The sequence below is a fragment of the Falco biarmicus genome, chromosome 2 (assembly GCF_023638135.1).
Source record: "Falco biarmicus isolate bFalBia1 chromosome 2, bFalBia1.pri, whole genome shotgun sequence".
Taxonomy (NCBI): domain Eukaryota; kingdom Metazoa; phylum Chordata; class Aves; order Falconiformes; family Falconidae; genus Falco; species Falco biarmicus.
In genome coordinates, this window is record NC_079289.1 from 3281719 (window position 1) to 3308322 (window position 26604).

The following is a 26604-nucleotide window of genomic DNA, read 5'->3' on the forward strand; positions in this document are numbered from 1 at the left end:
TCCGCAGCATATCACTTGCAAATACAAGTGACCTGCCTGTGCTTGTCCTGACGTGCGGAATTAGACTCTATAACTCGAAAGTTATAAAGTAGGTATGTTTATTGCGCGCAGATGCACGGGGGATCGCTCCTCCACAAGCGTGCATGCCCAAAGTGACGAACCATCTCACATTTATACAATGAACAAATGAATATTCAATTAACGCCTATACATATTCGTTACCTAAACCCCGCTTCGTATGTTAATTAGCTTATCAGTCCCTTTCCTGGAATGTGGTGGTCTTGCAGGTTTGTAGGTGATTCATGTTCTTGTGACCATCCGATCTTCTTCAGGTGATTCATGTCCTTGTGACCACCCGATCTTCTTCAGGTGATTGTGACCACCCAATCTTCTCCAGCAAGGAGACTTAGCACTCCCTCCCTCTAGATAGCATTTGAATGTCTCTCATCTTTTCTCATTCTCTTTTAAATAGCCCCTTTGTTAGAGGAAGAAGGGCAGGCGTCTCCCCGTCTCCCCTTTGTTAGAGGAAGAGGGGCAGGCATCTCCTCAAAACTGTAGTTGTCACCGCACCCATGACTAGTCACCATACCCACATTCCTTAAGCAGACACATACAATCACAATCCATGTCCATTATCCCCATTTCACATTATTTCTCCGTATCAGTCCCCTCTGCTTGGCCGTCCTGCTGTGCACAGGCTCCTTTGTAGGGGAACGGGGAAAATAAAGCCTGGCTCAGATGCACAAATTCCTCATCCTCTCTGTGAACATCCAAAAATTGTGAAATTTGGAAGAAACAGACACTTGAAGGCAAAATTGCATGCTGAAGGGGGTTTATTTCCCAGATTTGGGGGGTAAAAGCATGAAATCCTCACTGTCTCATCACGTGATGAGTCACATTGGCATAAAGTTGGGGACACCCCCGTCGGCGTCCCTCTCCTCCTCATACAGGAGGGTGGCTGCAGACAGTCACCACCACCACTGTACATTGCACAATCCCCTGTATTGTAAGGCTGGGTAAATATTGACGGGCGACTTTGCACTTTGCATTCGCCACTTCCTTCTCCCTTTGAGACTTGCAAGCAGAGGCCAAGATGAAGGTTGAGTTTGCTCCACTCTCCGTGCCACTGCAGAGAAGGCTTCAGACAGCCTCAGTGGTTCAGTGGGTCTTCAGCTTCCTAGGCCTGGGTAAGAGACATCTCATTTTCCTTCTCTGAGAAGCCAGAACAGCTTTTGCCCCAACCCCTTCTCTCCTCAACCCCAAGGAAGACCTGGGACTGAAGGGAAGTGGCATTAAAAGCGTCTTCTGGGATCCTGAAGTGAATCCCAGCCCATGTTAGGACAAGTGATTAGCAGCAGATGTTGCACTGCCTGTCTCCATCTCAGTGTATGAAGAGCAGGGTGGGAGGCAGGTGGTTTTTTTCCTTTTTTATTTTTGATTGTTTGTTTGTTTCTTCTCGCCACCTGATCTGAGCACGGTGGCACTAAGGAGGTGCATGGCTGCGTGCCTGTGCATGGGAACATCCATGGGTCTTACGCAGCAGCTAAACCTGCGTGGGGTTTCAGCTTCTCCTGCTCTTTAGGTTTAGTGTTTTCCTGGTCTAAGGTGCCCTACTCAGCATCAGTCATGAGAAATAGCATTCCCATACTTGAGGGCTGGTAAGATGGGAAGAGTATAGGTGACTCTGCTTTGCAACCCTGGGAACAGACAGTTTACTTTATACAGATGCCCTTGCGCACCCCAAAAGGGCATTTTTCCTGGAAAACCCAAGCAGGCTGGGGAAGAGACACATTAGCAAACTGGGACCCAGGCAAAATCATTACTGGAGGGGAGCGGGCTGGGGGGGTGGGCAGCAGGTGCTGATGGAAATTAGATTCATGCATTTTTAGATAGGATGCACTGGGAAATAAGGAGATGGGAGACCCAGAGGCAGGTTACTAGAGAGGGCAAATTGGGGGGATTTACAGCCCATCATGAGCCAAGCTGGTAGGTGGCATCCCAGACTTTCCCATTGTCATGCCAATTCTTAATCTCAGATGGGATCGGTGTGTAAAGCTTCTGCTTTGTTGTGGTAGGATAGTTGTTGACTAGTCCCAATACACAGAGGCAACAGATCTTTGTTTATATTTGGGTCCTGGCACACAAGCATCTCCAAAACAACACCTGGGAAGAAAGCATAGGCAGTGCTTCAGAGCCTCATTAAGTTTCTGAGATGGCTCTGTCCAAACTCTTCTAGGACCTGGAGCTGAATGGCCACCTCTGCATCAGTATCTAATGGACTGGAGCATTGGGCTGTACTGGTCCAGACAGTGTAGCTGCTGCTTGCTTCTTAGCATAGGTTAGCTCATGCTAAGGAACACACTTCCAAACTACACACTGGTGCAGCTCGGGCAATGGCAGAAGCCAGGGACCATTGCTGGTATCCAGGATGGGTGAGGCTGCCCGTTATTGGAAGTGAAGAGAATTAGCAGTGTGGACATGACCAGGCAATACTGTTTACCTGCTGGTTCAGCAAATGGGCTCTGCCGAGGTGCTCTGGAGAGGTGTAACCAGTGTGACTCCTTGGGTTGCTCTGGGACAAGCCAGAGGACATCCCTCTCCAGATGGAGGGGAGATTATAGTGTGGCAGTGGCGGCACAGCTGGCTGAGTTGCTGCAAAGCATAGTTAGGGCATGGCTGAGTGCAGGGCACTTGGTGCCATCCTCTACTTGCATTATAAACCCTGGGGCTTTTCTAGTGCATATGAGATCCCAGGTGTGATCAGCCTTCCCCTGCCCAACGGAGACCAGCTTGAAGGAGGACACATGGGTGTTAACAGCACAGGGGAGGGGAGATCTGGCCAAAGCCATGCAGCCTTGGACCCAACTATCCAGGCAGGGACATTCTGGGGTGCTCTAACTCCCTCTCCACTCTTGTGCCTGGATTTGCTTCCATGGTGCCTGGGTGGGATGGGGCATAGTAGAGATGCGGCCGCCCTGTTAGCAATGGATACAACGCATTCCTGTTCCCAGCATGGATATAGCTGGGGCTTATGGAGCTTTAACAGTGTTTTCCAGCAAAACAACATGTACTTCAGTTTTTTCCCTTCTTGGAATTGAGAGCAAGTTGGCACTTGACTTTTCAGTGATAGAGATGACTTCTGGAGCCAGCAGAAAGCCAGAAAACGGCCAGGAGGGAGGAATCCACCACAGTCAGAGGGTAACATGGAGCTGCTGGAAACACAGGCTTTGGTTCCTGCAGGGAAATGCAGCTTGTTCTGAGTGAGGATGAGACCCAAACCCACACCTCCTGCATGACTGGCCTTCCAAAGATTACTGTCTTTCCCTGCAACAGTTTTACTTTATTTTGGGGTGGGGTTTTTTTGATGCAATCTGAAACCAAAAGCAGTTAAGAAATGCTATAAGAAAGGCATTAAAAAGGTGATAGCCAAAGCTCATGGAGCAATTCCAGCTGGTTTGATTCATTTTACAAAGTTTCTTTAAGCCTGGAGCTTTCCATTCAAAATCTCCCAGTTTAACAACTGTGAAAGCTCGGAGCTAAGGGATACCTTTAATCTCACCCCAGGAGCTGCCAAAGACCCCATGCTGCACTCAGTTACAACCCTCAGGCACAGAGATCAGAGTTTCCATGGGCAGGATGTGGCTGCCAGCTGCTCCTTTCTCTCTGAGACAGGCTCGTGCTTCTGCTGCCAGAAAAGGGCTCCCAAAAACACAGGATCGACCACCACCAGCCATTTGCACAGCCCTTTGACCAGAGATCCCAGCACCCGCGGCTGGGCAGCACTGGTTGCAGGCAGCTGTTGCTATGGTTGTACAAATGCATCCGCCAAGAAGCCAAGCCCGGGGTGAGGGGCTCATTCATTCTCTGCAGGGGGTGGGATGAGTGCAGCAGCTTGACCCCGGTGCTGGCAGGGAGCTCTGCTGCAGCATCCCTCACAACAGGCAGGCATGGTCTGCGCTGCCGGTTTTCTTAAGGATGCTCCTGGCAAGGTCACCGAGACAAAAGGTGCCATTTGCTTCAGACGCTGACAGCTGCTGGAAGGAGAGTGCAGAGTGCAAGGGTGGGATGCAGGGCATGGAGTGGGGACCCCATTGCCTTCCCGCTTCAGGATCCCACTACTGACCAGTGCCCTGTCCTAATATGGTGGAGCCAGACTTCTGCGGGGCACCAAAACCAGCAGGCTGGTGCCCAAACCTGCTGCACTGCTCCCCACTACCTCTCATTCCTGGTGTCCGTGGACTTGGGCGTGGGCATCCATCCAGACATACCTTGCAGAAGCATTAGTGTTGGGCTGAACCCATGCAAGCAAACCCAGCGCAAGGGCAGGAGACCTGCACACGCTGCCTCCGCAGATCCAGTGCACAGCACCCAGCCTTTGAACCCTTTCAATCAGCAGGGCTGGCTCAAAGGGCACGCAGTGCCAGTGTCAGTCAGGCCGCCTTGACAGCTGAGTGTAGTCCACAGCCTGGGACTCTGCAGGCTGTCACTGGCAGGGGCTCTAGGCTGGTGCTGGGGACTTCAGCAATGTGCAACTTGCAAACCTTCCTGACAACTGCAATATGAATCTGACTCACTCTGGGGCTGCTGTGATGCCAAAAATCTTTTTCCACAGGCTGCTGTTTTCCCTGTTCCAGGTTGAAAGAGAAAATGCTGGGTTAGTAGCCATGTTGAGCTCAGAAGCACTTTGATGGGATGTGGTCCTTCTTTGGACTTGGCCAGAAAAGCCCACCGTGTGTTTTGTAGCCTGTGGTTCGCTTGGAGCCTGTGGCATATAGTTGTGTGTTGTCTGTGATATGCCCATGTTTTCATCCAGGGAGGGACTTGCAGCTCACAACAAAACTACTTAACAGGAGACACCCACCACCAAACACTTAATTTTTGCCCTCAACTTGAGGGAGCCCAGCCCAGGAAACCACTCGGTCTGTGAGGGAATCCAAGAAAGCCATCACATCCACATGGATGTGTCCTCTCTTTACTGACTCCTGCATGGTCATGGAGGCATGAGGTGGTGTGTCCTGCACAATGAAGAGCTGCTTCAGAAGCCCCCCTGGCTGACAGGCTGGGTGCAGGTTTTGGTGGCCCAGTAGTCCAAGAACACCCTGCGACTGGTTCACCCAAAGCCACACCTCACCACAGACAACCACAGCCAAACCTCCTTGCATCTGGCCTGAACAGAAAGTTTAAGATTTAGGGTCTGTATGGATCTTTCCTGCTTGTCAAAGCCCCTTTGGCAGTGGATTCGGTTTGAAGAGGTCTCTTCGCTTTCCGTGACAGATTAGACAGTGCAGCAGCTAACCTCAGCCCTGCCTAGGATTATTTGGCCATTTTCAGATAACTGAACTGATATGATTTCAAAGTCAGGCATGATGCCCTTAGACCATCTCTTGCAGCCCATGGTGATGTCTGCTTTGCAAGGGCTCTGTCTAAGGGCTTAGGCCATTTTATAGTAATTTAGCATGTGCAGTTGGGCTATGTCGCAAGAGTCCAGACCTGCAGAGGGAGGAGACGAGGATCATGTCTGTTTGCAACCACATGCCTGCTCCTCCTGAGTGTACAACCATGGCTTGAGAATTGCAGCCTGAGGCTGGGAATCATGGGAGTTATGGGGGCAGAAACGTGGAAGGTAGATACTGTAGTGATGCTATGGCTGAATACTGAAGATTCTCCACTCTTTTCCCCTAAAGAATACTGTAAAAGCAGGGAGGCAGAGCCATGTTATAATCACATCTCATTGCCATTTGTGTGCCTGGTGTGGTGTGCCTGCAGTCCCCATCCTCACCAGAGAGCTTGCACCCATGGAGACCATAATGAAACTGGTGGTTGGAAGTTGATGGTCTTTAAGGTCCCTTCCAACCCAAACTTCTACGATTCTAAGCTGGAAAGCTTGTCTGGCTCTGCACAGCCCTGCCAGCTGATGGGATTCAAAGATGGGTTTCTAGTGAACCAGGAACTTGCAGGTCCATCATGACACAGACTCCCACCTCTTCCAAGACCTGACAGCCCTTTGTGGGTTGCTTTGTCAGCACAGCAAGCTGTACATAGGCTGGAGTTTGGCCCCAGGAGGGACATATCTGCTGAGGTTCCCTGGCCTAGAGCCTAATGCCATGTTTGTGATATCCTTTAAAGTGTTTGCCTGGCTGGTAGCCCAGAAAACAACAGTTGTTTGTAGGAAAGCATATGTTGAGGAAAATATGGTTCTCATCTGGGCAGCTTTGAAGCAGTCCACAGTACAGGGAGGGACAGGCAAGAAACCCTCATCATTCCTCATTTTTGTCTTGGGACTCCCCTGGAGGGAAGAAAGCAGTTATGGGGATTATGGGGAACAGCCTCATAACAAGCAAATATTCCTGTTTGTCACCCACCCCTTCTGCCCTGTTCTGTAGAAAAGAAGCAGAAGGGGCAAGGAGGTGGCTTTAGGATGTCCTTGCTGCTCTGCCTCTGGGACATGACCCATGGAGGAAGGGGAGTGTGTGTTCCCCTCCTGTGTGGATTCAGGAAAGTCTTGGGATTTGCAGTAATAGAACTAGATCTTGGATCCCAGTGCACAGTCCTTCCTTCTAGTCCTTAGCTCAAATGGATGCAGGATTTGGCCCTCTCTTGGCTGGGATGTTATTTTGCAGCAGCTTGGAGAACCAGGAGACTAAAATGTGGTGAATCACTGGCATAAGCTATAAGAGGGTGGCTCAGTGTTGGTGAAGGGACCCTGAAACCAGGCTGAGGAGCGTGAGGTCCTGGGCAGCAGGGCTGGTGGTGAACACAGCCTGGGGACCTGACATGGGTTTCAGGAAGAAGCAATGCGGCTCTGTGGCAAACATCTTGCCACTGGTGGTCCAGAAAGTCTCGGGGTCTAATCAATGGGACCACACTGCCTCTGCTATGTTGTCATTGAAGAGTCTGAGGACATGACACACAGATGTCTACAAGAAAGTTGGAAGAGGGATAGCAGTCTCCCTTGATCCAAGCAGCTACAGTGACTCCCCCTTCCACGCCAAGCAGCTGTACAGAGTGCCCCCTTCTCACCAAAATACAGCCCATAAATAATCATGTATCTGCCTAAGGCTGGGATTCATTTAGATGCAGACAGTAGGATTTAACTGTACGTTTTCTGGAACTTTCCTGTCTCTTTGGTCCAAGCAACTTTCAGATTGAGGGTCCATTCTGGGACAGGAATGGGCTTCTTTCCCACAGCAACCAGGACACCATAAAATTTTACAAGCACACAAAAAAGATAACCTTAAGATTGAGTGAAAGTCACTGTGTGCAAATTCTGCCCTGAAAAAATGGAAGCTGAATTGTAAACTGATCAAGGGAGAAATTAATAATTATATAATCACAAGATAAAGCCTCACTTGGATGATATGTACATGGATTTGGACCAGAACAACTCCTTCCTTTTGCAGAATGTACTTTGAACTTTGCACGGTAAGATAAAAAAAGAATTAGGCATTGCAGTTTTGTGACAGACCTGGTGACATGGCTCCCAGGTGCAGTGAAATTGCAACCCCCACATCGGTCCTCAAGTAGTGTTTATGTCTCCTGTGGACCCTGGAACTTGGTTTCCTGCTGTATACTGTTTTCCTCAAAGAGTTACAAAGACGGTGTCTGCAGCATTTGAAAGGAGTAGCACCAGGTATGAGCAGTGGGTTGTTCTGACTTGGAGGATGCATTGCAGGTTAGACCTCTTGCTCTGCAGAAAGCTGCAGCGTTTCCCCGTGTGCTGTGTTAGTGCCTACCCAGGTGCCTGCCACAGTGTCTCTATACGAGGACATAAAATCCCATTTCAGCTTTAAGGACATTTAGGATCCTGCCAGATTATTGCTTTTTAGGATCCTGCTAGATTATTGCTTTTTTTTTTTCCCCACAGGAATTATCAGTACCATCATGCCAGTGTTTTACAATAGATAAGGGATTCTTTTTCACATGCAGATCTCTGGGATCAGGGTGATTTATCACCAACGCCCCCTCTGCAGCGCCCCCCGCACCACCACCCCCCCCTCAGACCTACTTATTTATCCTAAGTAAAAGCGAACAGGAGCTATAAGGAGATCTTAAATGAAAGCATCATGTACCTCCTCTCTAATAGGCCTTAGCTGAGATGAGCTAGAGGAGGGAGATGTCAGATGACTCCAACCAAATATAAAAATCCAGGTCTCAGAGGATGAGGGCATGGATGCGTCTGTCTCACAGCTGAAGCTGAACAGGGCATCTCCATCCTCACATCTTTCAGCCCTGCGTGCTAGATCTGTGATGAAGATCCAGTGAAGGACAAAATACATAACCCACTACACATGGTGTAATCCATGAGCTGGGGAAGGCACAGGGCTTGGATGAATGGGGTTCTCTTTGGCTCAGTTTGCCCCTGAGCTCCCCCAGCCTCCACCAAGGCTTCCAGAGGCACAGAAGGTGAGGACACAGCTCTTCCCAGACACATTTTAGGGCATTTGCTTTAGCAGGTGGCAGCTTGGTGGCCATCAGCACTTCCCAGTCTCTACAGACAGACAGTGTTGAGCTTGGGTGGGATTTGATGTACCGAGTGGTGCTTATTTGCACAGAAAATTTTCTTCTCTTGTTCCCATGCCAAAACACAGACCATGAGGGAGGGGGGAGGTAGAGAGCAAAGCTGAGCACTGACTGGAAGCAGGTCAGAGAAGCCTTTAATGACTTGGGAAAGTCCCAAGTCATTAATGTCTTAGGGAATGAAATGCAGCATCCTTTTACAATCTGTGATGACACTGAGTTGGAGGGACTGAAAATCCTCTGGAGGACAGGATTAGAGCTGAGAGTGAACCTGAGAAGTAGAGGAAAAGGTCCAAAATCAATAAGAAAAAACTCAATAAAGAGTAAAGTCTTATATATGGGAAGATAAAAAATTAAAAATCAAGGATGCAATTAAAATGGGGAATTGTTAGCTCAGGACAAAGCTGTTGGGGACTGTACAAATAAGGCATAGTGCCCCGCTTTGCTGCCACTGCAAAATACCAGGTGTCATCAGGGGGTATTAACAGGAGATTTGGGGTAAAACAGAGGCATTATTGTTGCAGAGATCAGGCTAACTCCAGAGAAAAGCCAGACAGCAAAGAGATAGAGATCTGATCCACAAGAACCCTCTGGATGCAGTGAGGTGTATCTATCATGTGGGAAGAGGGGGACATGGTGGCCTTTGGAGAAAGGTAGTTTCCGCAAGGATGGTGCTTTGGTTCTTCTCCAGCTGCCTGGGGCAGATAGGAAAGAAATCACTTCTGCATCAAAAATGCCTTCACACTGATAGAACAGTTCAGCAGCAAGCCTAGTGAAGGCTTGGGCTCCATCCGAGGTCCAAACACAGACCTTTCAAGTTTCAAGACCTTTCTCACAAAGTCCACCTAATGCAGCTGCCAACTCACTGCTGGCTTTTCTCTCAGCACAGTGCTGCACAGCTGCCTTCATCGCCCTCTTCTTCACACGTTTTTGGCTGGTCAGTGCCCTCTACACTGCATGGTGGTTGATAGACTGGGAAAAACCCAGGAAGGGTGGGAGACGGATCCATGCCATCCGGAACAGCATCGTATGGAGGTACATGAAGGACTATTTTCCCATTACGGTAAGTGCCACTGATCCCATCGGCTCTTAGGACATTTACAGACCAACTTTATCCTTGATGCTTGGAGGTAGTCTGGGGCCAGCAGTCATGCCATGGGGTGCTGGGAGGTCAGTGTTGAAGGATTGTCTTTCCAATTCACAGATTACTGCAAGACCCAGAAAAAATGTAGACCACCATTTTCATCAACTGCATCCTTTAATCATCTGGCTTTTACTCACCTGTTTAACCTCACTGCATTCCAGCAGTTAAGGAAATCTCCCATTAACTGGTTTTCATGTCTATATTGCAACACTGCTGCTCTTCAGGTTGCTTAGCATTTACCCAGTGGACACAGGGCCAACTTTTCACCAAAATCCAAGAGGTCTTGGTGCCCTGGAAGGTCAGCATCCCCTTCTGCTGGGGAAGAGGCTGGATGGATAAAGCTGGATGTGCACTAGGCAGTCTCACAGTGTTGCTGTTCCCCTGAGAGGGACTTCTGTGACATTTTCTGATTTATTTTAATGCATATGGCTGGCCTTTGATCTTACTTTTCATCTGGTATCCCCTTGTCATGGCATGAATGAGTGGACCAGCACAAAGTCTTGCCTCAGAGTCATCACAAGTCGGTACAAATCTGAGCAATGCAGCAGAAGCATTCATGGGCCATGCAAGGGAATAAGTTCCAAGGCTGACCAAGCTGTGGGATGTAAGATAGTTCCTTCAGTGAAATGTTGCCTGTTGAGGGAACTCAGGTAGGATGCCCACAGCTGGTTAGAGAGAGCCTGGAGTGAGGAGCTGGGTGCTGCAGTCCAGGTAAAATGAAGTGGGGAGCCCAAATAGCCAAAGGACTCATCAGCCCAAAGCAGAAAAAAAAGCCTGGCCTGGGAGTTCATCCTGCAGAGAGTAGGGCCTGGGATAAGGATTAGGGGGAGTTGGAGCAAAGTGAGGACTGCCCAAGGTCACCCATCAGGTTTGCTGCTCAGTCAGAAATAAGAGCCAACTCTTTCAAATCCCAGACCTGCACTTCAATGGTGAAACACAAGGTTTCTCTCTTCAGTTCAGCAGGAAGAAAAATCCACACATCCCCAATAAACACACCTGAATTTTTTAAGGTCCTGGAGTGCAGACTGCAAGATTGGTGTGCAAGGAGATTAATTTAGGGCAGAAATCAAGGCTGGGCAAAAAAATGAGAAGATAGGGTCTGCCTGGATCTCTCCTACCATTTCTGAGTGGATCTTACACACAATTGTGTTATAACAACATCTTTCCCTAAAATGATGATGCCTAAAATGTATCTTCTGATGTCACATCATCCCCTTTTGCAGGCCACAACTCAGTACAATATTGACCCTAATGCTGCAGGTAAAATGGTGTCTTTGCCAAGACACAACGTTGTTACAGTTTGTCCCGGCAGATGTTGTTCCTTTTTATCAGTGTGGAAACATTGCTTGATAGCAAGGCAAACTGTGTCATTCCAGAAGAGCAACACCACGAATATACTTAGACCTGTGTGTAAAGGCACCACCTCCAGGATACTCCAAAAACAAAAGCTGCACCAGGAAAATTGGTGCTTTTTGATTTCCCCTGATTAGCCCTCCTCTCATTTCAGTTTTCATCTCATCCCCAATATGCCTCTTGGGTTGGAGGAGGTGAAGGAGCAAAGTGTTGTCCATGACCACGTTTGGTTGGTAGCATACAGTACTGTGCAAGCTGGGATTGCCTCTCACAGGACCTGGGTGCAACTGGTAGAGATAGGTGTGCTGGGCTGAACCAGGCTATCACTGCCCCTTTCCACTGCTGTGGACAATTCAAATGAATTCACTTGATTTTGTGCTGGAAGCTGCCATACGCTAGCCAAACTTCACATGTCTCAGCTGGGTGAACTGCATCTCCCAGCTGCCTCTCTGCAAGACCATCCATCAAAGTCTGCTTTGCATGCATCCTACTGCCACTGAGTTTCTTTGTTCAAAAACATGGCAGAAAGTGATGCTGAGGACCTGCAATGAGTTATTTTATGGCTGATCTCAGAGCTTAACTTGTGATTTAAGGGCTTCTGGATGAGGTTCAAAGCAAGGCCCCCAAAAGATGTATCATAATCTTCTGGGCAGGAATAGGAACACATCCCAGGAAAGCTTGTGGTGAGTTTTACCATAAGGAACAGAGAATATCTGATGACATTTGATAGGAAACACCTAACAGATTATTCTCAGGGTTGCCTTGGAAAGTGCTAGAATTGCTATGAGCTATTCATGTGGCTGCAATGATTATATGCGATACATATTCTGCAAATTATTTCGCAAAATCACAGAATGGTTTGGGTGGGAAGGGGCCTTAAAGCTCATCTAATTCCAGCCCTCTGACCCCCCTCCTGAACTCCGCATTGCATTGTCTGTCTGTCCTTCCCTCCCTGGGTGCCACTGCCAGGCGGGGAGGACCAGCAGTGACCAGTAGAGGGAGCGTGGCTACTGGGTTTGGCTGCAGCTTGCTGGGTGACGGCGGGGAGGGTTCAGTGGAGGCTTTCTCCCTGCGGGTCTGGGGGAAATCAGAGGAGGCTCCACAAAAGGACAGCAGAAAACAAAAATAAAACAAAAAGAGTATTAGAACCAAGAAATCACATAATAGTATTTCCCCAAACATTTTCTCAGTCTTCCGGACTTTCTTTGTTCAAGGGTTTTCTAAGCCAGGGTATAGGATTTAGCAGTCCTTGCTGAATGCATCTTCTGCCATTTGTCACTACAAAAGCACAGAAAAAACGTTCGGCAACCCCGGCATCCCGCAGCAAGGAGCTCCCCAGTGAACCACACAGTGTGAAGACCTCCCTGCTCCCTGCTCATTGCACTAGAAACCTTCTGGGTAGCCCACGCAAACCCTGTCCCACGTGGCCACACCACTCCTGGGTTTATACTCTGTTATATCCCCCATCTGCCAGCCTTGCTTCCCCGCCTATAAACCGCAAATGCATTTTCTTCCTTGCAGAGAAGGCATTTCATTTCATACCGCTGAGCACAAGCTGACCGGTGCCTAGCAGAGTGGGCGTTAAGCATTGCAAATATTGCTTTAACCATCCAGCACACTGCTCTCAGGATGAACTAAGCTGGGCTTTTGGTTTGAACACGTGCAGCTGGATGCTGCAGTGGACCTCTCACTTAGATTCACAGAATGGCTTGGGCTGGAAGGGACCTTCAGGACCACCCAGTCCCACCCCCGGCCAGGGGCAGGGCCCCCTCCCCCCAGCCCAGGCTGCTCCCAGCCCCGTCCAGCCTGGCCTTGAGCCCTGCCAGGGATGGGGCACCCACAGCTGCTCTGGGCAGCCTGGGCCAGCGCCTCGCCGCCCTCACGGGGAAGGGTTTCTTCCTCATGTCCAACCTAAATCTCCCCTCTCTCAGCTTCAAGCCATTCCCCCTTGTCCTGTCACACACATAGCCTCGTAAAAAGCCCCTCTCCAGCTTCCTTGTTGGGCCCTTTAAGTACTGGAAGGATGCTAGAAGGTCTCCCTGGAGCCTTTTCTTCCTCAAGCTGATCAACCCCACTTGTCCAAACCCCCAGGGGAGCAGGATTTGGGGACATGGACCAGTTGGGCACCCAGCGCCCCAGGCCATGTTTGTGTGTAGATTGAGTTTGTTGAGCCCTGGAGAATTAGTCATTCTGGGAAGATTAAAGGTGGCTCCTAATCCTCCCAGATCCCAGCAGCAAACTTAGCATGGCCAAGTGCCAGTGTTTGGAGGCATTAAGAGCTGCCTGCTCTTTTATTTTAAGAAGCGGCTTTTAATGCTGCCTTTAAGAGATCTCTGATCATGTTTACTGTCGTGAAAGCCAAGAAAGATTGGGATGAGCCTCTGTTTTCCGGGGATCTGGAAGCAAGCAGCACCTGGGAGCGTGCAGGCTCTGAGCTGGACTGTGCAGTGCATGCAAGGAGCACCCTCTGCCGATACCACCCTTGCACAAGTACCACTTTGCTGTTAGCTTTATTCCCCATGGAGCAGACTGTACTTTAATTTGGGGTTTGGGAGTTACAGGATCAGGAAGGACCTGCATGAGTTTGGGTGATTTTAAAAAGGATGATGAGAAAAAAGCAGTGAGAATTCAAGGTGGGGTCCAGTGCATTGCCCAGGAAAGTTATTTCTCCCTGTGTTTTAACCCTCTCCTAATCCTTTTTTATACATCCTCACGGTAGGCCTGCAATACACGGCTGAGCTCAGCTGTGTCTTAAAATTGTGGAAAATATATGAAAAATTGCAAAATGAATCTGTTTGGGGCTGACTATGTGTGAACAGATATTTGGTGGTACCTGCTGTGGGTTGATGCTGCCTCCAGAGAGATTTTGGATATTGTGAACTGCTCTACCTATGCTATGTTCAATAAGCCATCAGTAATCTGTCTGCTGCTGGCAGGTCCCTGCCCAAACCCTTATCTCTGTTGGCACAGTCCTGTCTGGAGAAGGGCAACGGAGCTGGGGCACAGCTCTGATGGGGAGAAGCTGGGAGCACTGGGGGTGTTTAACCTGGAGAAAAGGATGCTCAAGGGAGACCTTATTGCTCTCTACAACTACCTCACAGGAGGCTGTAGTGAGGTGGGGGTTGGTCTGTTCTCCCAGGTAAACAAGCAATAGGACAAGAGGAAACAGCCTCAAGTTGCACCAGGGGAGGTTTAGATTGGGTATTGGGACAAATTTATTTACTGAAAGGGTGGTCAAGCACTGGAACAGGCTGCCCAGGGACGTGGTGGTGTCACCATGCCTGGAGGTGTTCAAAAAACATGTAAACGTGGCACTTAGGGGCACGATTTAGTGGTGCACCTGGCGGTCCTGGGTTAACGGTTGGACGTGATCTTAAAGGTGTTTTCCAACCTAAATAATTCTATGATTCCACATCATTTATCAGTGAATCTTTATTATGAAGGATACACCCAGCATTACAGTAAAAACAAATTTCTCCGTCACATGGCTAAGCGAATGCACATCTTCACTGCTACTTCTCCCCAGCCTCTCCTGCTGCTCTAAGACTGCTGTCACCAGCCTCCCTCATACAGCCAATGTGCTTCAGCAGGCTCAGCTGAGGAGCACCATAGATGTGCAGAAGGTGGGGGTGGGGCAGAAATGGTGAAAGCATAAGCTTGACAAGATCTCTCTCTACCATAGTTCTCAAAAGAAAGTCACTGTCTTTCTTGACTATAAATTGGCGCTGGATGCTTAGCTTAGACCAAACATTTCACCTTTAGATCACAGAACTTGGGTTACAAGTTAAATCTGGCAGCAGGAAGTTAAATTAAGCTCTTAAAGGGAAAAAATTTTGTCTTCAGGTGTTGTCATTATTCAGAGCAACCCAGCTGGCACCATCTTACCAGCTTTATTCAGGGCAGCCTGAAAAGTGCCTGCTGCGTGGGGATGGTCCCTGGTCTTTACCGCACTGAAGTCTCCTTTGCAAACATGAACCTGTCTCAGTGGAACGCTTGCTTACGACTCCACATTGTCACAATCAAGTAGACGTTACTCAAGTCCAGAGTAATGTGTTGCCTCTGCTGTTGACAGACAAGGGGTTCTCAATATCCTGCAATACATTATACATTTTAGAAAGTAAAGGTCTGTGCTGCTACCAGGGGCAGTACCTTGTGAAGAGCCACAGGGTATTTCTTACTAGCCTTGGGGTTATCCAAGTGCCAGTTGGACCTTATTATCTACAGCACCTGGCAGAGTCCCGGCCTTTGTCATTATGCTTGGGGACTTGCTGGCATTATTGTTTCTTTGTTGGCATAACTAAAATGAGTTATTGGAGAATTAGTTGAACCCTAGGAGCTGTGATTTGGGATGGCTCCATCCCATAGCTCATTCATTCTCATAATGGCATAAAGCATGACGGGGGTTATTTGAGTGTGTTTTGGTTCTGGAGAGGTACAAGGTGTTGCAGAGGGGTGACAGGTCCAGTTTGTGTGAACCAAGCCCTGACAGGAATGTTTTCTTTCTTTTCATGAAGAGTGGTGTTATTTGTAAGTGAGGATTTTGTGTCATGGCCCATGATGTTAAATACCATTTCTGATTTCCAGCAGTCTTGGTTGTTTGCTTTGTTTCCTTCTGTTGGCTGGATGAAAGATGAGGGATTGTTAGGGCACAAGCAAGACATGGCCAAATGGCCTAAAGCCACCTCTCTGTACTTTCTTCAGGAACTTTTCTCTCGCATGTCTTGGCTCTCTCTTCTCTGCCCTCAGGTGACCCTAAGTAAGAGAGAGGCCATGGCCAAGGTCATGTCCACTGCAGGACTGTGTTCCACCATCTGCACTTCCAAGCAACATAAGCCACCACATAAAGGAGGTCCTACAAGACCCCCAAAAGCAGCATCACACGAGAGCAAGGGAGGACCTGGGTATTTTGGAGCTGCCGTCCTTATCCAGCTTTGGGAGTGAGGGTAGTGAAGTCCCATCCAAACTCAATTTAAACCCACCTGGCTGGTCAGACTCCCTGATACTTGCTGCAAACACAGCTCTGACCTGGCTTTGTGGCATCTGGAGAAAACCTCAGTGCTCAAAGCCCTCTATTTCTCCAACTAGTCCCTCTCAGACCCTCATCCTTGCTGGGACCTGAAACCCATCTTCCTCAGCAGTGGCTGGCAGTATTCACATATTTGCCCTTTGGTCTCCCATCTAGCCACCCTTGCATGGGCTACCTCATTCTCTTTGCCTTGGCACAATTTCTCCTTTGGATCTAGCTGGGTTTCTGGATTTCTCTGCTGGGTTTCATCCTACATAGAAACTGGCTGCATGTTTCATCCTCCAAGAAGTGCTCTTTGGAGTTGCCCATGGACAGCGAGGGACCTAAGGATTTGCTTAGGTCAAAGTTGGAAGGAGGTGTATCCTACTTAAGAGCAGATTAATGAACATAACATCCTTGGAAACAGAGTTTGGAGCCAGAGAAGGACAGAAATACAATAGCAATTCAATTCTGGGAGACGACGTCACTCAGAAGGCAGAAGCTTGCTGACCAGCTGTCCTGACCACATCCTCCTCTGCTCTGTGAACAGCTAGGGGGGGGTCATGCCGTGCTGCTCCCCGTTTCCCACCATATGTTCATCTATCCCTAAGGATGCAATGTCATGGCATGCCAGTGCCCTCCCTGAGTATGTGTCCCTTGGCATGGCAAGCACCATGCAGTGCTGTCCTGGTTTAAGCCCAGCCGGCAACTAAGTACCACACAGCTGCTTGCTTTCTCCTCCTGGCCAGCAGGATGGGGAGGAGATTCAGGAAAAATGTACAACTTGTGGTCTGAGATAAGAACTATTTAATAACTGAAATAAAATAAAATTAAATACAATAATAATGATACTGATAACAACAATTGCAACGGGAAGAAGAGAGGGAGGGAGAGAGTAACGAATTCCAAAAGGAAAAAAAACCCAAGTGAGGCACAATACAATTGCTCACCACCTGCTGGCTGATGGCCAGCCAATCCCTGAGCAGCGACCAGTAGCCCTGGCCAACTCCCCCCAGTTTATATACTGAGCATGACACCGTATAGTATGGAACATCCCTTTGGCCAGTTCGGATCAGCTGTCCTGGCTGTGTCCCCTCCCAGTTTCCTGTGCCCCTCCAGCCCCCTTGCTGGTTAAGCTCAAGAAACTGAGAAGTCCTTGATTTAGCATAAACATGACTTAGCAACAACAAAAACCATCAGTGTGTTATCAACATTATTCTCATCGTAAATCCAACACATGGCACTGCACCTGCTACTAAGAAGAAAATTAACTCTATCCCAGCCGAAACCAGGACAAGGGCCCATACTCGTCTCAACTTGACTTCATTAATTCCTCACTTAATGACTTTTTAATCCCTTCAGCCCTGCAAACAATGCTGGTTGGGGGCCTGGGTATTGCTTCATCTCCAGTGCAGCTCCCTTCGGGCTCAGGGAGAATGCTACTTCCCTCAAGCGTTAGCGCACCAACCTTACCCAGGGAACTGCCTGTCCACCCTCTTGCCATGGGGACAACCAGGAAAATCCAGCCGCATCTCAAGGGGTGAATGAAAGCAGCCTTGTTAAACCAGTGCTGAACTCCTGGGCTGACACAGTCACTCAGAAGCCCTAATTCCAATTAGCTTAATTCCACTCCAAAATTAATTAAAAAACCCCAACCAAACCAAACCAAAACAGATACCAAACAAAGGCCACTTTAATTCCAGCTAAGAGCATCTACTTGGGATGTTAATGTGGTTTAACTAATCCAGTTTAAAATTAATTTGGATTAATTTGCTTGAGAAACTCACCAGTACGTGGGCTTTTATCAGAGCTCCTGAAAATCTGTGTATGCATTTCCCCAACACGGCTGGCAGTGCATGGAACAGGTCTCACCACATCTCTGCGGGAGCTGGGGGAACTGCGGGAGGGTTTCACCCATGTCTTGGACCCACATTTGAGTAGACAGTGTAAAAGGGGAGTTTCTGCTACAGGGTAATCACTGTGAGCACTGAAAAACTGTAGCTATCAAGATATTTCTTCATGAAGGAGAAGCATAAAGTAGACCACATCCTTCAAAACACAAACAAGTTCATTTGTTGGGAAGGGCAAGATGACCCCAGTTTTGGGATCTCAAGGCCTCATAATACCTTTGACAAGGGGTCATTCCTGCTGTCATCAGCCAAGACACCAGCGAGCACTCTGACCATGACAAGGGAAAGCTCAGGGGAAGCCAGCAAACCCACGGCTCAGTGTGGAGAGCACAACCCTGAGGTGCTAACAGCTCCTTGCCTTCGGACCACAGGTCATACACATTAATCTGGCATCCCTCAGACACCTCTGAGATGAGAAACTGGTCTTGTCTCACCAAGAAAACTTTGGGTCAGGCACTTGTCTCATTTAGATGTTTACGCACAGACCGGCTTGGCTGGACCTTTAATTGCTTTAACAATTATTAAAAGTTCAACTCACCCAGAAAGACCAGAACAGCAAATGCCATCCGGTGGGTGTGGAAATGACAACTCTGCTACGGCAGAGGGAGGAGAGTCCCACCCCTCTGCACCCCTACCCCAGCCCCGCTAAGCACTTTGTGGCTGGAGTGCAGGAGAGTTGGGCTGTGTGGTGTCACCCAGTGACTTTCCTGGCAGTTTGGGAACAGACATTAACCTCTGGCAGGAGGAGAGGGAAGAACGAATAAACACTGGGAACAATCCAGATGGGAGGATCGAGGTTTTGCGTTAAAGTTTCCAGGAGGAGAAGGGTTGTTTAGAGTCCAGGGGCCTGCCTATGGTGTAAAAGACTTTGCCCAAGTCTCTCCTCTGCTGCAAATTTCCTTCTCAGTCTTGTACAAGCTCTTTGGTTTCTCTCCAAATTCTGGCCAAATCATCCAACTGTGAGCAGGCACTGTGACAACACGAGGGCCTTCTCTCCCCTCCTTGTGTTATGCCCTGGAAGGAGCCCTGTCTACAAAGCTGAAAGGCACATAATTCAACTAAGTTACTAAGATGTCGTCAGTGCTACTGCGGGGGACAGCTCTTGCAGAAACATTAACCAGCTCCACCAACTCGTGCGTGACTAGACTCCTACCCTCTAGCTGCCCATGGCTTAAAGCAGGGAGTCAAAAATCACAGAATCACTGACTGGTTGAGGCTGGAAGGGACCTCCAGAGGTCTTCTGGTTCAATGCCCTGTTCAAGCAGGACCACTGAGAGCTGATTGCCCAGGACAGCACCCAGATGGCTTTTGAATACCTCCAAGGATGGAGACTCCACAAGCTCTCTGTGCCAGTACTTGGTCACTCGCACAGTGAAAAAATATTTCCTCATGTTCACACCTCCTGTGTTTCCTTCTGTGCCCATTGCTTCTGGTGCTGGCACTGAGCACCACTGACAAGAGCCTGCCTCCGTCCTCTTTGCACCCTACCCTGAGGTATTTATGTACAGTGATGACATCCACCTGAGCCTTCTCTTCTCCAGGCTGAACTGTCCCAGCTCTCCCAGCTTTTCCTCACAGCAGATGTGTTCTGGTCCATTCGTCATTTTCATGGCTCTTTGCTGGATACTCTCCAGGATGTCCATGTCCCTGTTGTACTGAGGAGCCCAGAGCTGGACACAGCCCTCCAGAGCTGCCTCATCTGTGCTGAGAAGAGGGCACCTGCTGGCAATATTATCTAACACAGCTGAGGACACCATTTTCTTTCTTTCTTTGCTGCAAGGTCCCATTGCTGTCTCATGTTCAAATTGGTGTCCACCAGGACCCCTATGTCCTTTTCTGCCAGCTGGTTTCTAGCAGGGTGCCCCCCAGCATGTATTGGTGCTTGGGACTAATCCTCCCCAGGTACAAGACTTTGTCCTTTTCCTTGTTGAACTTAATGAGGCTCCTGTCAGCTGGATACATAGGATACATAGCAATAGATATACAGATCATGGTTAAGCTCCAAAATGCATGTGTTTTAAAAGACCCGGTCCAGAACCAACAGTGGCTGGTAGGACTCCAGACTTTAGTGGCACTGAGGCCACTAGGGAGACAAGGAATCATTTATCAGAGACAGACTTGCCACCCAGTGGCACTGTAAAACACCGAGGGTTGCATTTAGCTTTGTTTGTGGCCAGAATTAACATTAAAAAAAAAAGCCCAGCAAATAATATGGTAATGAAAAGCACGATGAAAAATGCAGTACCTGAAAACAAGTGCACACCACAATAAATAAAATAAATCACAAGGTGATCTCAATGGAAAACAACTAGAGAAAATGTGATCAACCAGAAGTAGAGCTGGAAAGGCTGCTGGCTGGTGGGTGTCCAGTCCCTTGTAAGGGGTCATAACCCCCTTGTTCTCTTCCCTCACCTCTTATCATAGAATCACAGAATGGTTTGGGTTGGAAAGGACCTTTAAAGGTCATCTAGTCCAACCTCCCTGCCATGGGCAGGGACATCTTCAACTAGATCATGTTGCTCACACAGCCCCATCCAGGCTGGCCTTGAATATTTTCAGAGAAGAGGCATCAACCAACTCCCTGGGCAACCTGTACCAGTGTTTCATTACCCTCATTGTACAAAATTTCTTTCTTGTGTCTAGTCTGAATCTCCCCTCTTTTAGTTTAAAACCATTCCCCCCTGTCCTATCACTACAAGCCCTATTCTTCATTCTTTCCTCTCCTCCCTTCCCTTTCATTGAGATGAGCACCAAGACAGCAGCTGGGTGTCTCCTAGGGACGCTTTTGAGGATGTGTGGTGCCTTAGCACAGGTGAACTCTCCCATTAAGTAGTTCGCACAGCTCAGTGCATACCCTGAGTTCAGCTCTTCATTAGCGAGGAGGGTGATGTGATCTTAGGGTGCAACCAGACATTGAGCCTGCTGTCAACACCCTTCTTGTTACCTGCACACACACAGCCAGAAATCTAGTGGTTTTCAACACACGCGAGTGTCTCACCTCTCTGCTTATAAATCACTGCAGAGATGAAAGGCTGTTTGGAAGCTGAAGATGAATGCAGGAACCATTGATGCAAGCTGAGATTACTCAAAAATAAGCAAATGGTGGAAGGGGCCCTGGGCACTTAGCAATTCAGCCATCTGCCCCTCTTCCTGCCTAGGCATCTCGGCACCCAGGCAGCAGTGGGACTCTTGTTTGTCCATTCCCCTCATTAGGAGCAGGCGCTTGAGTGGACACATGTGCACAGTCAACAGTGCCTTAGCTCAGATGGGAAATTAGCCATGATGTAAGGAAGTAAAATACACCCTCATGATTAACCTGCGCTTCTGGCTGCTTCTAAGAAAACACATGCACCATTAGTTGCTCCCCAAGTGCAGATGGGACTGCGGTACCTGGAGGGGCGACGCACTAAAACACTTTGTTTCTTCTTGAGCAGAAATGTCTTTGAGTTGTCTGGAAATGCATGGTGGCTCTGTGATGGCTAACCTTGGAAAGATTCATCCTTCTCCGGTGCTGTGAGCATCTTTGGCACCCACAGGAAGCATGCAGAGGCATCAGCATTCAGTTTTGACTGCTTCTGCCTGGGTTTATGCACATGCTGGCTGATGCTGGCATGGCAGAGTCTTCTCGGTGGCATAGCTGCAGGGTGGGTTTGTCACACCAGCCCCTCTCCTCTCAGCAGCCTATAGCAAGTATAACACAGGGAGTCCACATGCTGGTTGTTCCTTATCTCCCTTTAATCATCTCCTCTTCTGCTGTAGTGCCCGCTTTCCCATGTAGTATCTCCCAGGCTCCAAACCCACTTTCAGATTGGCTGAGGATTTCACCTTAGCCAACCGTCCATCTCTAAAGGCTAGACATGGGCGTTCCCCATTCCCTCCTCCCAGTAAAACCGCAGCAACCTTGGGTAGAAATCTATTGCTCTTTGGTGGACTCAGGGATTGCTTGGGTACGTAACACGGGCACCAGTGGCTGGGTTCTTGCAGTCTTTCCCCGATGGCAAGAAAACCATCAGCCTGTTCTCTGTTAGATGTCTGGGAGCTGGATCCCACCTTACCATGGGCAGAAGCATCCTCGAACCACCTGACACATATTTCAGGACAGGATAAACCTTGGGTCTATACCATGTTGTTGATCAGGTAGCAGCTTTACATGGATCATTACCAGAGTGATTCTGCACTCCTTTTGCTATTCTGCTTGTGGGGTGGAGGGGGAAGTAGAAATAATCACCCTTTTCTCACTTTTTAACTTTTTTTCCCCATATTAGAAAATATATTGGAGGACATTTTAAAGAAAGTAGGATCCCAACAGCATGTAGGCCAGATCAAGGCAACATGTGGAACTGTGTCATTGGAGATGTCATTCTGGACCAAGGGGTGGGAGGAGATGGAAATACAGGCAATGAAATACATCTCAGTTAAAAATGGTTGTTCCAGTTGACCTTTTCCAACAAGAGGCACAGCAGGTGCTAGGGACCCCACTCCAGGCATCCTCCACCTACACTCCATAGCCAAAGCTCCCTTCCCCCAGGGTGACAGCACTATACTCACTTTTTGGTCTCTTTTGGCTCCATCCCTGTGCCCAGCTGGTGAAGACGGCAGAGCTGGACCCTAGGCAGAACTACCTGATGGGATTTCATCCCCATGGGGTCCTGGCAGCAGGAGCCTTTCTCAATTTCTGCACAGAGGCATCAGGCTTTTCCACGCTCTTCCCAGGCATCACCCCACACCTGATGATGCTCTCCCTGTGGTTTCGCATCCCATTCTTCAGGGACTACTTGATGAGTGGAGGTAAGCAGGGCAGCAGCATGGCAACTGGCGGGATGAGTCAGTGCTTTTCTGAGGAAAGTGAAGACACCAGGGGAAGAGGAATCAAGGGTCTGCTTGTCCCCATTGGTGGCCGGTCAGATCCCGTGCATGGATGCAGCTACTGGAAGTGGCACCCAAAACTCTCTGAAGTTAAAAATTTCCCTCCTAGCTGTTATCTCTGTTGTTCAACTTCGTATATTGCCTCTGAGCACTGGGCATTGCTGTGTCAGGTGCTGAGTAACAACAAAATGCAGAGCAAATTGTGAACAGAAATGTTGAGACCAGCAGCGTGGGGTGGCCCTGCATTTCTTTCTTTCCATGCAAATAACATTCAGGCTTGAAATTGTGTTTTCCACCGAAAGAAGGAGAAAACCTATTTTTCTGAGGCTGCTGCTGCTTGCAGGAAGCAGCATCTAGGGAGAGAGGATGCAAATAGCAGCTCACACTGTTGCAAAACCACATGGCAAGAGAGGAAGAAGAAATGGAAAGGAATAGGTAAAAATTAAATGGAGAGAAGGGAAAGGGAGTCTGCAGAGATTTTTGGAGACCGGCAGGAGATGACCTCCATCTCTAACTGGTGGGCTTGGGGAATGCCCACTTCTCCAGCCAAATGGGCCTATGTCATGGGCAGGATTCAACAGTCTAAACATAGGCATCCAGTTCCATCTGAGATAACCCAGGGCATACATCACCCTGTTTTCCACATAAACTCTGTCTCCTGCTGCTGGAAAAATATTTACACGGAGAGCGAGGAATCATAACAGTGAGATATGAGAGACTTATGACCCAGGCAAAAGAAGGTTCAATCGCTGTAATGTGGGAGTTCGGTGCATTGCTTATTTTCAGGTCAATTTGACAAAGAGGGTTTAATTTGCAAATTATTTCAGCCCCTGAAACAAGGATTTTTTTTAAAAATATCAAAAGAACATTGCTTTCTGAATGTTTCTGAATTAAAGAATGTTTTTGAACTAAAGATTTATAACTTTTGCAAGTAAATTACATCAATGGACCAAATTCTGCATTAAATTCCACTTTAAATTAGCAGCATCCAGTGAAATTCATCTGTGTTTTGACCTCAAGTGAATGTTTCACCAACTTTAAAATTATTCAGGATTGGACACGGTTTCATTTGACAACAAACTGAAACAGATTTTCCCTGGGGCTTAAGTGAAGCTAGTTCTCAGTTTACTTTTTTCCTGATTTTTTTCCCAGTTCTCATTTCTGGGCCAGACCGCAAAGGGATAATTGTACATTCACACAGCAGAACTGTGCATGAATCCAGCACCTTTCAGGGTTGCTGGGCTGAGATTGCCAAAGGGTAGGAAAACTCTGAAAATAAAGGGCCTAGCACCCCTCTGGAGCTGGATAATAGGGGAGCACCTACAGAGCACACCACAGTCATGTGGGTTTTAAAGATGCTCATTTTTTTTTCCCTCTCTGCCCACAGGCCTTGTCTCCTCCGACAAGGAGAGCGCATCGTATGTGCTGCAGAAGCCAGAGGGTGGAAACATGCTGGCCATCATCGTCGGTGGAGCACAGGAGGCGCTGGATGCCCGGCCGGGGTCCTATACCTTGCTGCTGAAGAATAGGAAGGGATTTGTCCGCCTTGCCATTGAGCACGGGTGACGCAGGGGATGGGGTCAAGGCATGCTTGGGGAGGGATGCTCTGTTCTGTGGCTGGTTAATGGGGTGTTCCTGCTTGTTTTGGAGAGGGGGTGGTGGTGTTTTGGGGTGGGCTTTGCTCATCTTCATGCCTCTACATTGGGTTTGACTCCCCACAGCACCCCACTGGTGCCCATCTTTTCCTTTGGGGAGAATGACCTCTTCGAGCAGGTGAGAAACCCCAAGGGCTCCTGGCTGCGGCAGCTCCAGCACCGGCTCCAGCAGATCATGGGCATCTCCCTTCCTCTTTTCCACGCGCGAGGCATCTTCCAGTACAGTTTCGGGCTGGTACCCTACCGACGGCCCATCTGCACCGTGGGTAAGTCCTTCCTTGGCACATCGGCATGATGCTGGCCATGCTCAGCCTGGTCAGCAGAGGCTGGAGACAGCCCCCGGGTTGTGTCATCCTTCCGCTGGGCTGGAGCATCATGCCAGAGTGCATGAGCTGTGGTGGGCTAGAAATGCACTGGCAAAGGAGCATCCTCAACTGTTCACGTGCCACACTCATTTGGGACTCTGGCTTGGTCTTATGACAGAGCCCAGGTCATCTGGGCTGTGCTGGGAAGGCCCCAGAGCAAGCACAGCCACCCTATCACCCCTGTGGGATGCAGCCAACCCTAACCCCAGCACAATCCAGTAGTATGAACCACTGCAGTAGCACTGGGAATAAACAACTTCCAAGACAATTTTCCAAATACAGGTAGGACAACACCTCAGCAGTTTGCAGGTTTGCTCAGTGTCTCATGCAGACACAGCTGGAAACCCCAACCTATTTGCATGTGAACAAGGCAAGCTGTGTGTACCAGAAACCATGCCCATGGGAGACCATATTTCAAGAAAGTCTTTGATTTTGAGGAAGTTTTGCTTGGTTTCAACAATTCCATGCTTGGCCCACCAGCACAGCTGATGCTCTGTGAATTAGTTTAATTAAAGAGGCTGTTTGGAAAGGTCAGAGCTTGCCCCACTGATTAGGTTTGACAGCCAGTAATTACTTCTAATTGTTTTACAACGTGTTTGGATTGTCTCAATGGTTTTATGAGCTGTGCAGTATCACAAGGGCTCTTCATTAGTCTGATGAGGAACAGCATTACACAATGATGAAACCCTCCATCACTTGACAAACACAATTTGAGTAAAAGACCAGAGCAAGAGAGGTGTCTCATGGACTCCTCTGTCCCCTGCAAGCACCTGGTCCTGCTGCTGGTGGCTCTGGGAGTTGGGAAGGGGCTTCTTCTAATGCTAGGAATCAAATTAATTAGATTTGTCCTTGAAAAAAAAAAGCATGATTTTCTAAAGATGAGTGTGTACTGGATTCTTAATAAAAATCAGATGTTTCACAGAAGATGTAACCTGAGCAAAGTGGGACCACCACAATTGCTAGTGTATTTAGATAGTCTTGGGCTCTGCTGTGCCTCTGTATCCTCATTTGCAATGCAGATTCCCAGGGCCATGCGGGAACAGCGTGTAAAGCCCAACCCAAATATTAGGATGATGTTACCTTTATCTGCAGCACATCTGAGATGTTAGGAGCTGCTGTAGGGACTGCTTTGGGATGCAGTACTTATTACTTCAAAGAGTTACACAGAGAGTCTTTGGCATTAATGAACTTTGCAGATGGGGAAACTGAGGCAAGGGCAGATGTGACCTTGGAGACCAACAGCAGAGGCAGAATCTGAACCTCCATCTCCCTACCTCTTTGTGCTGCCTCCCGAACTCCAGGACATGACTGGTCATATTGATCTGTCCGCCACATCCTTAGAGAGGTGGAGCCCAGCTCTGTGCTAAGCTGTGCAGAGTGTTCAGAGGGACCTGACACTGCCTTCTCCTAATGCCTGTGCTTGTTTTCCAGTTGGGAAGCCAATTCCAGTGCAGAGGAAGCACAGACCCTCTGAGGAAGAGGTTGATCAAGTCCATCAGAAATACCTAAATGAATTGCACAAGCTCTTTGAGGAGCATAAAGCTAAATATAATATCCCAGAAGACAGACACCTGGAATTTGTATAGAACTCCTCAAGCAAGGTGAAACCACGGAGGTCAAGCTCCAAGTTTTCCCTTACCTATGGAACTATTTTCACAAGCTCATGTTAGTCGCAGTTAACATATGGTCTATACAGTGTAGGGAGAAGGACTTGATTTCCCTGGCATTTGCATAGGCGTAGGGCCAGAGTTTTCATTTTTTCTCCCTGTAGGACACATAAAAGATAGAA

The 26604-nt window shown here is 48.5% G+C and overlaps 1 protein-coding gene across 1 annotated transcript; it reads left to right on the forward strand.

The window, feature by feature from the left end:
• Positions 1-1004: 1004 nt before the first annotated feature.
• On the forward strand, positions 1005-26604 carry MOGAT2 (monoacylglycerol O-acyltransferase 2). Its single transcript, XM_056329736.1, has 6 exons — positions 1005-1187; positions 9402-9580; positions 22513-22717; positions 24183-24357; positions 24517-24716; positions 26247-26604. Exons 1-6 carry the CDS (start codon positions 1094-1096, stop codon positions 26399-26401), a joined length of 1008 nt encoding a protein of 335 aa, XP_056185711.1. The 5' UTR covers positions 1005-1093; the 3' UTR covers positions 26402-26604.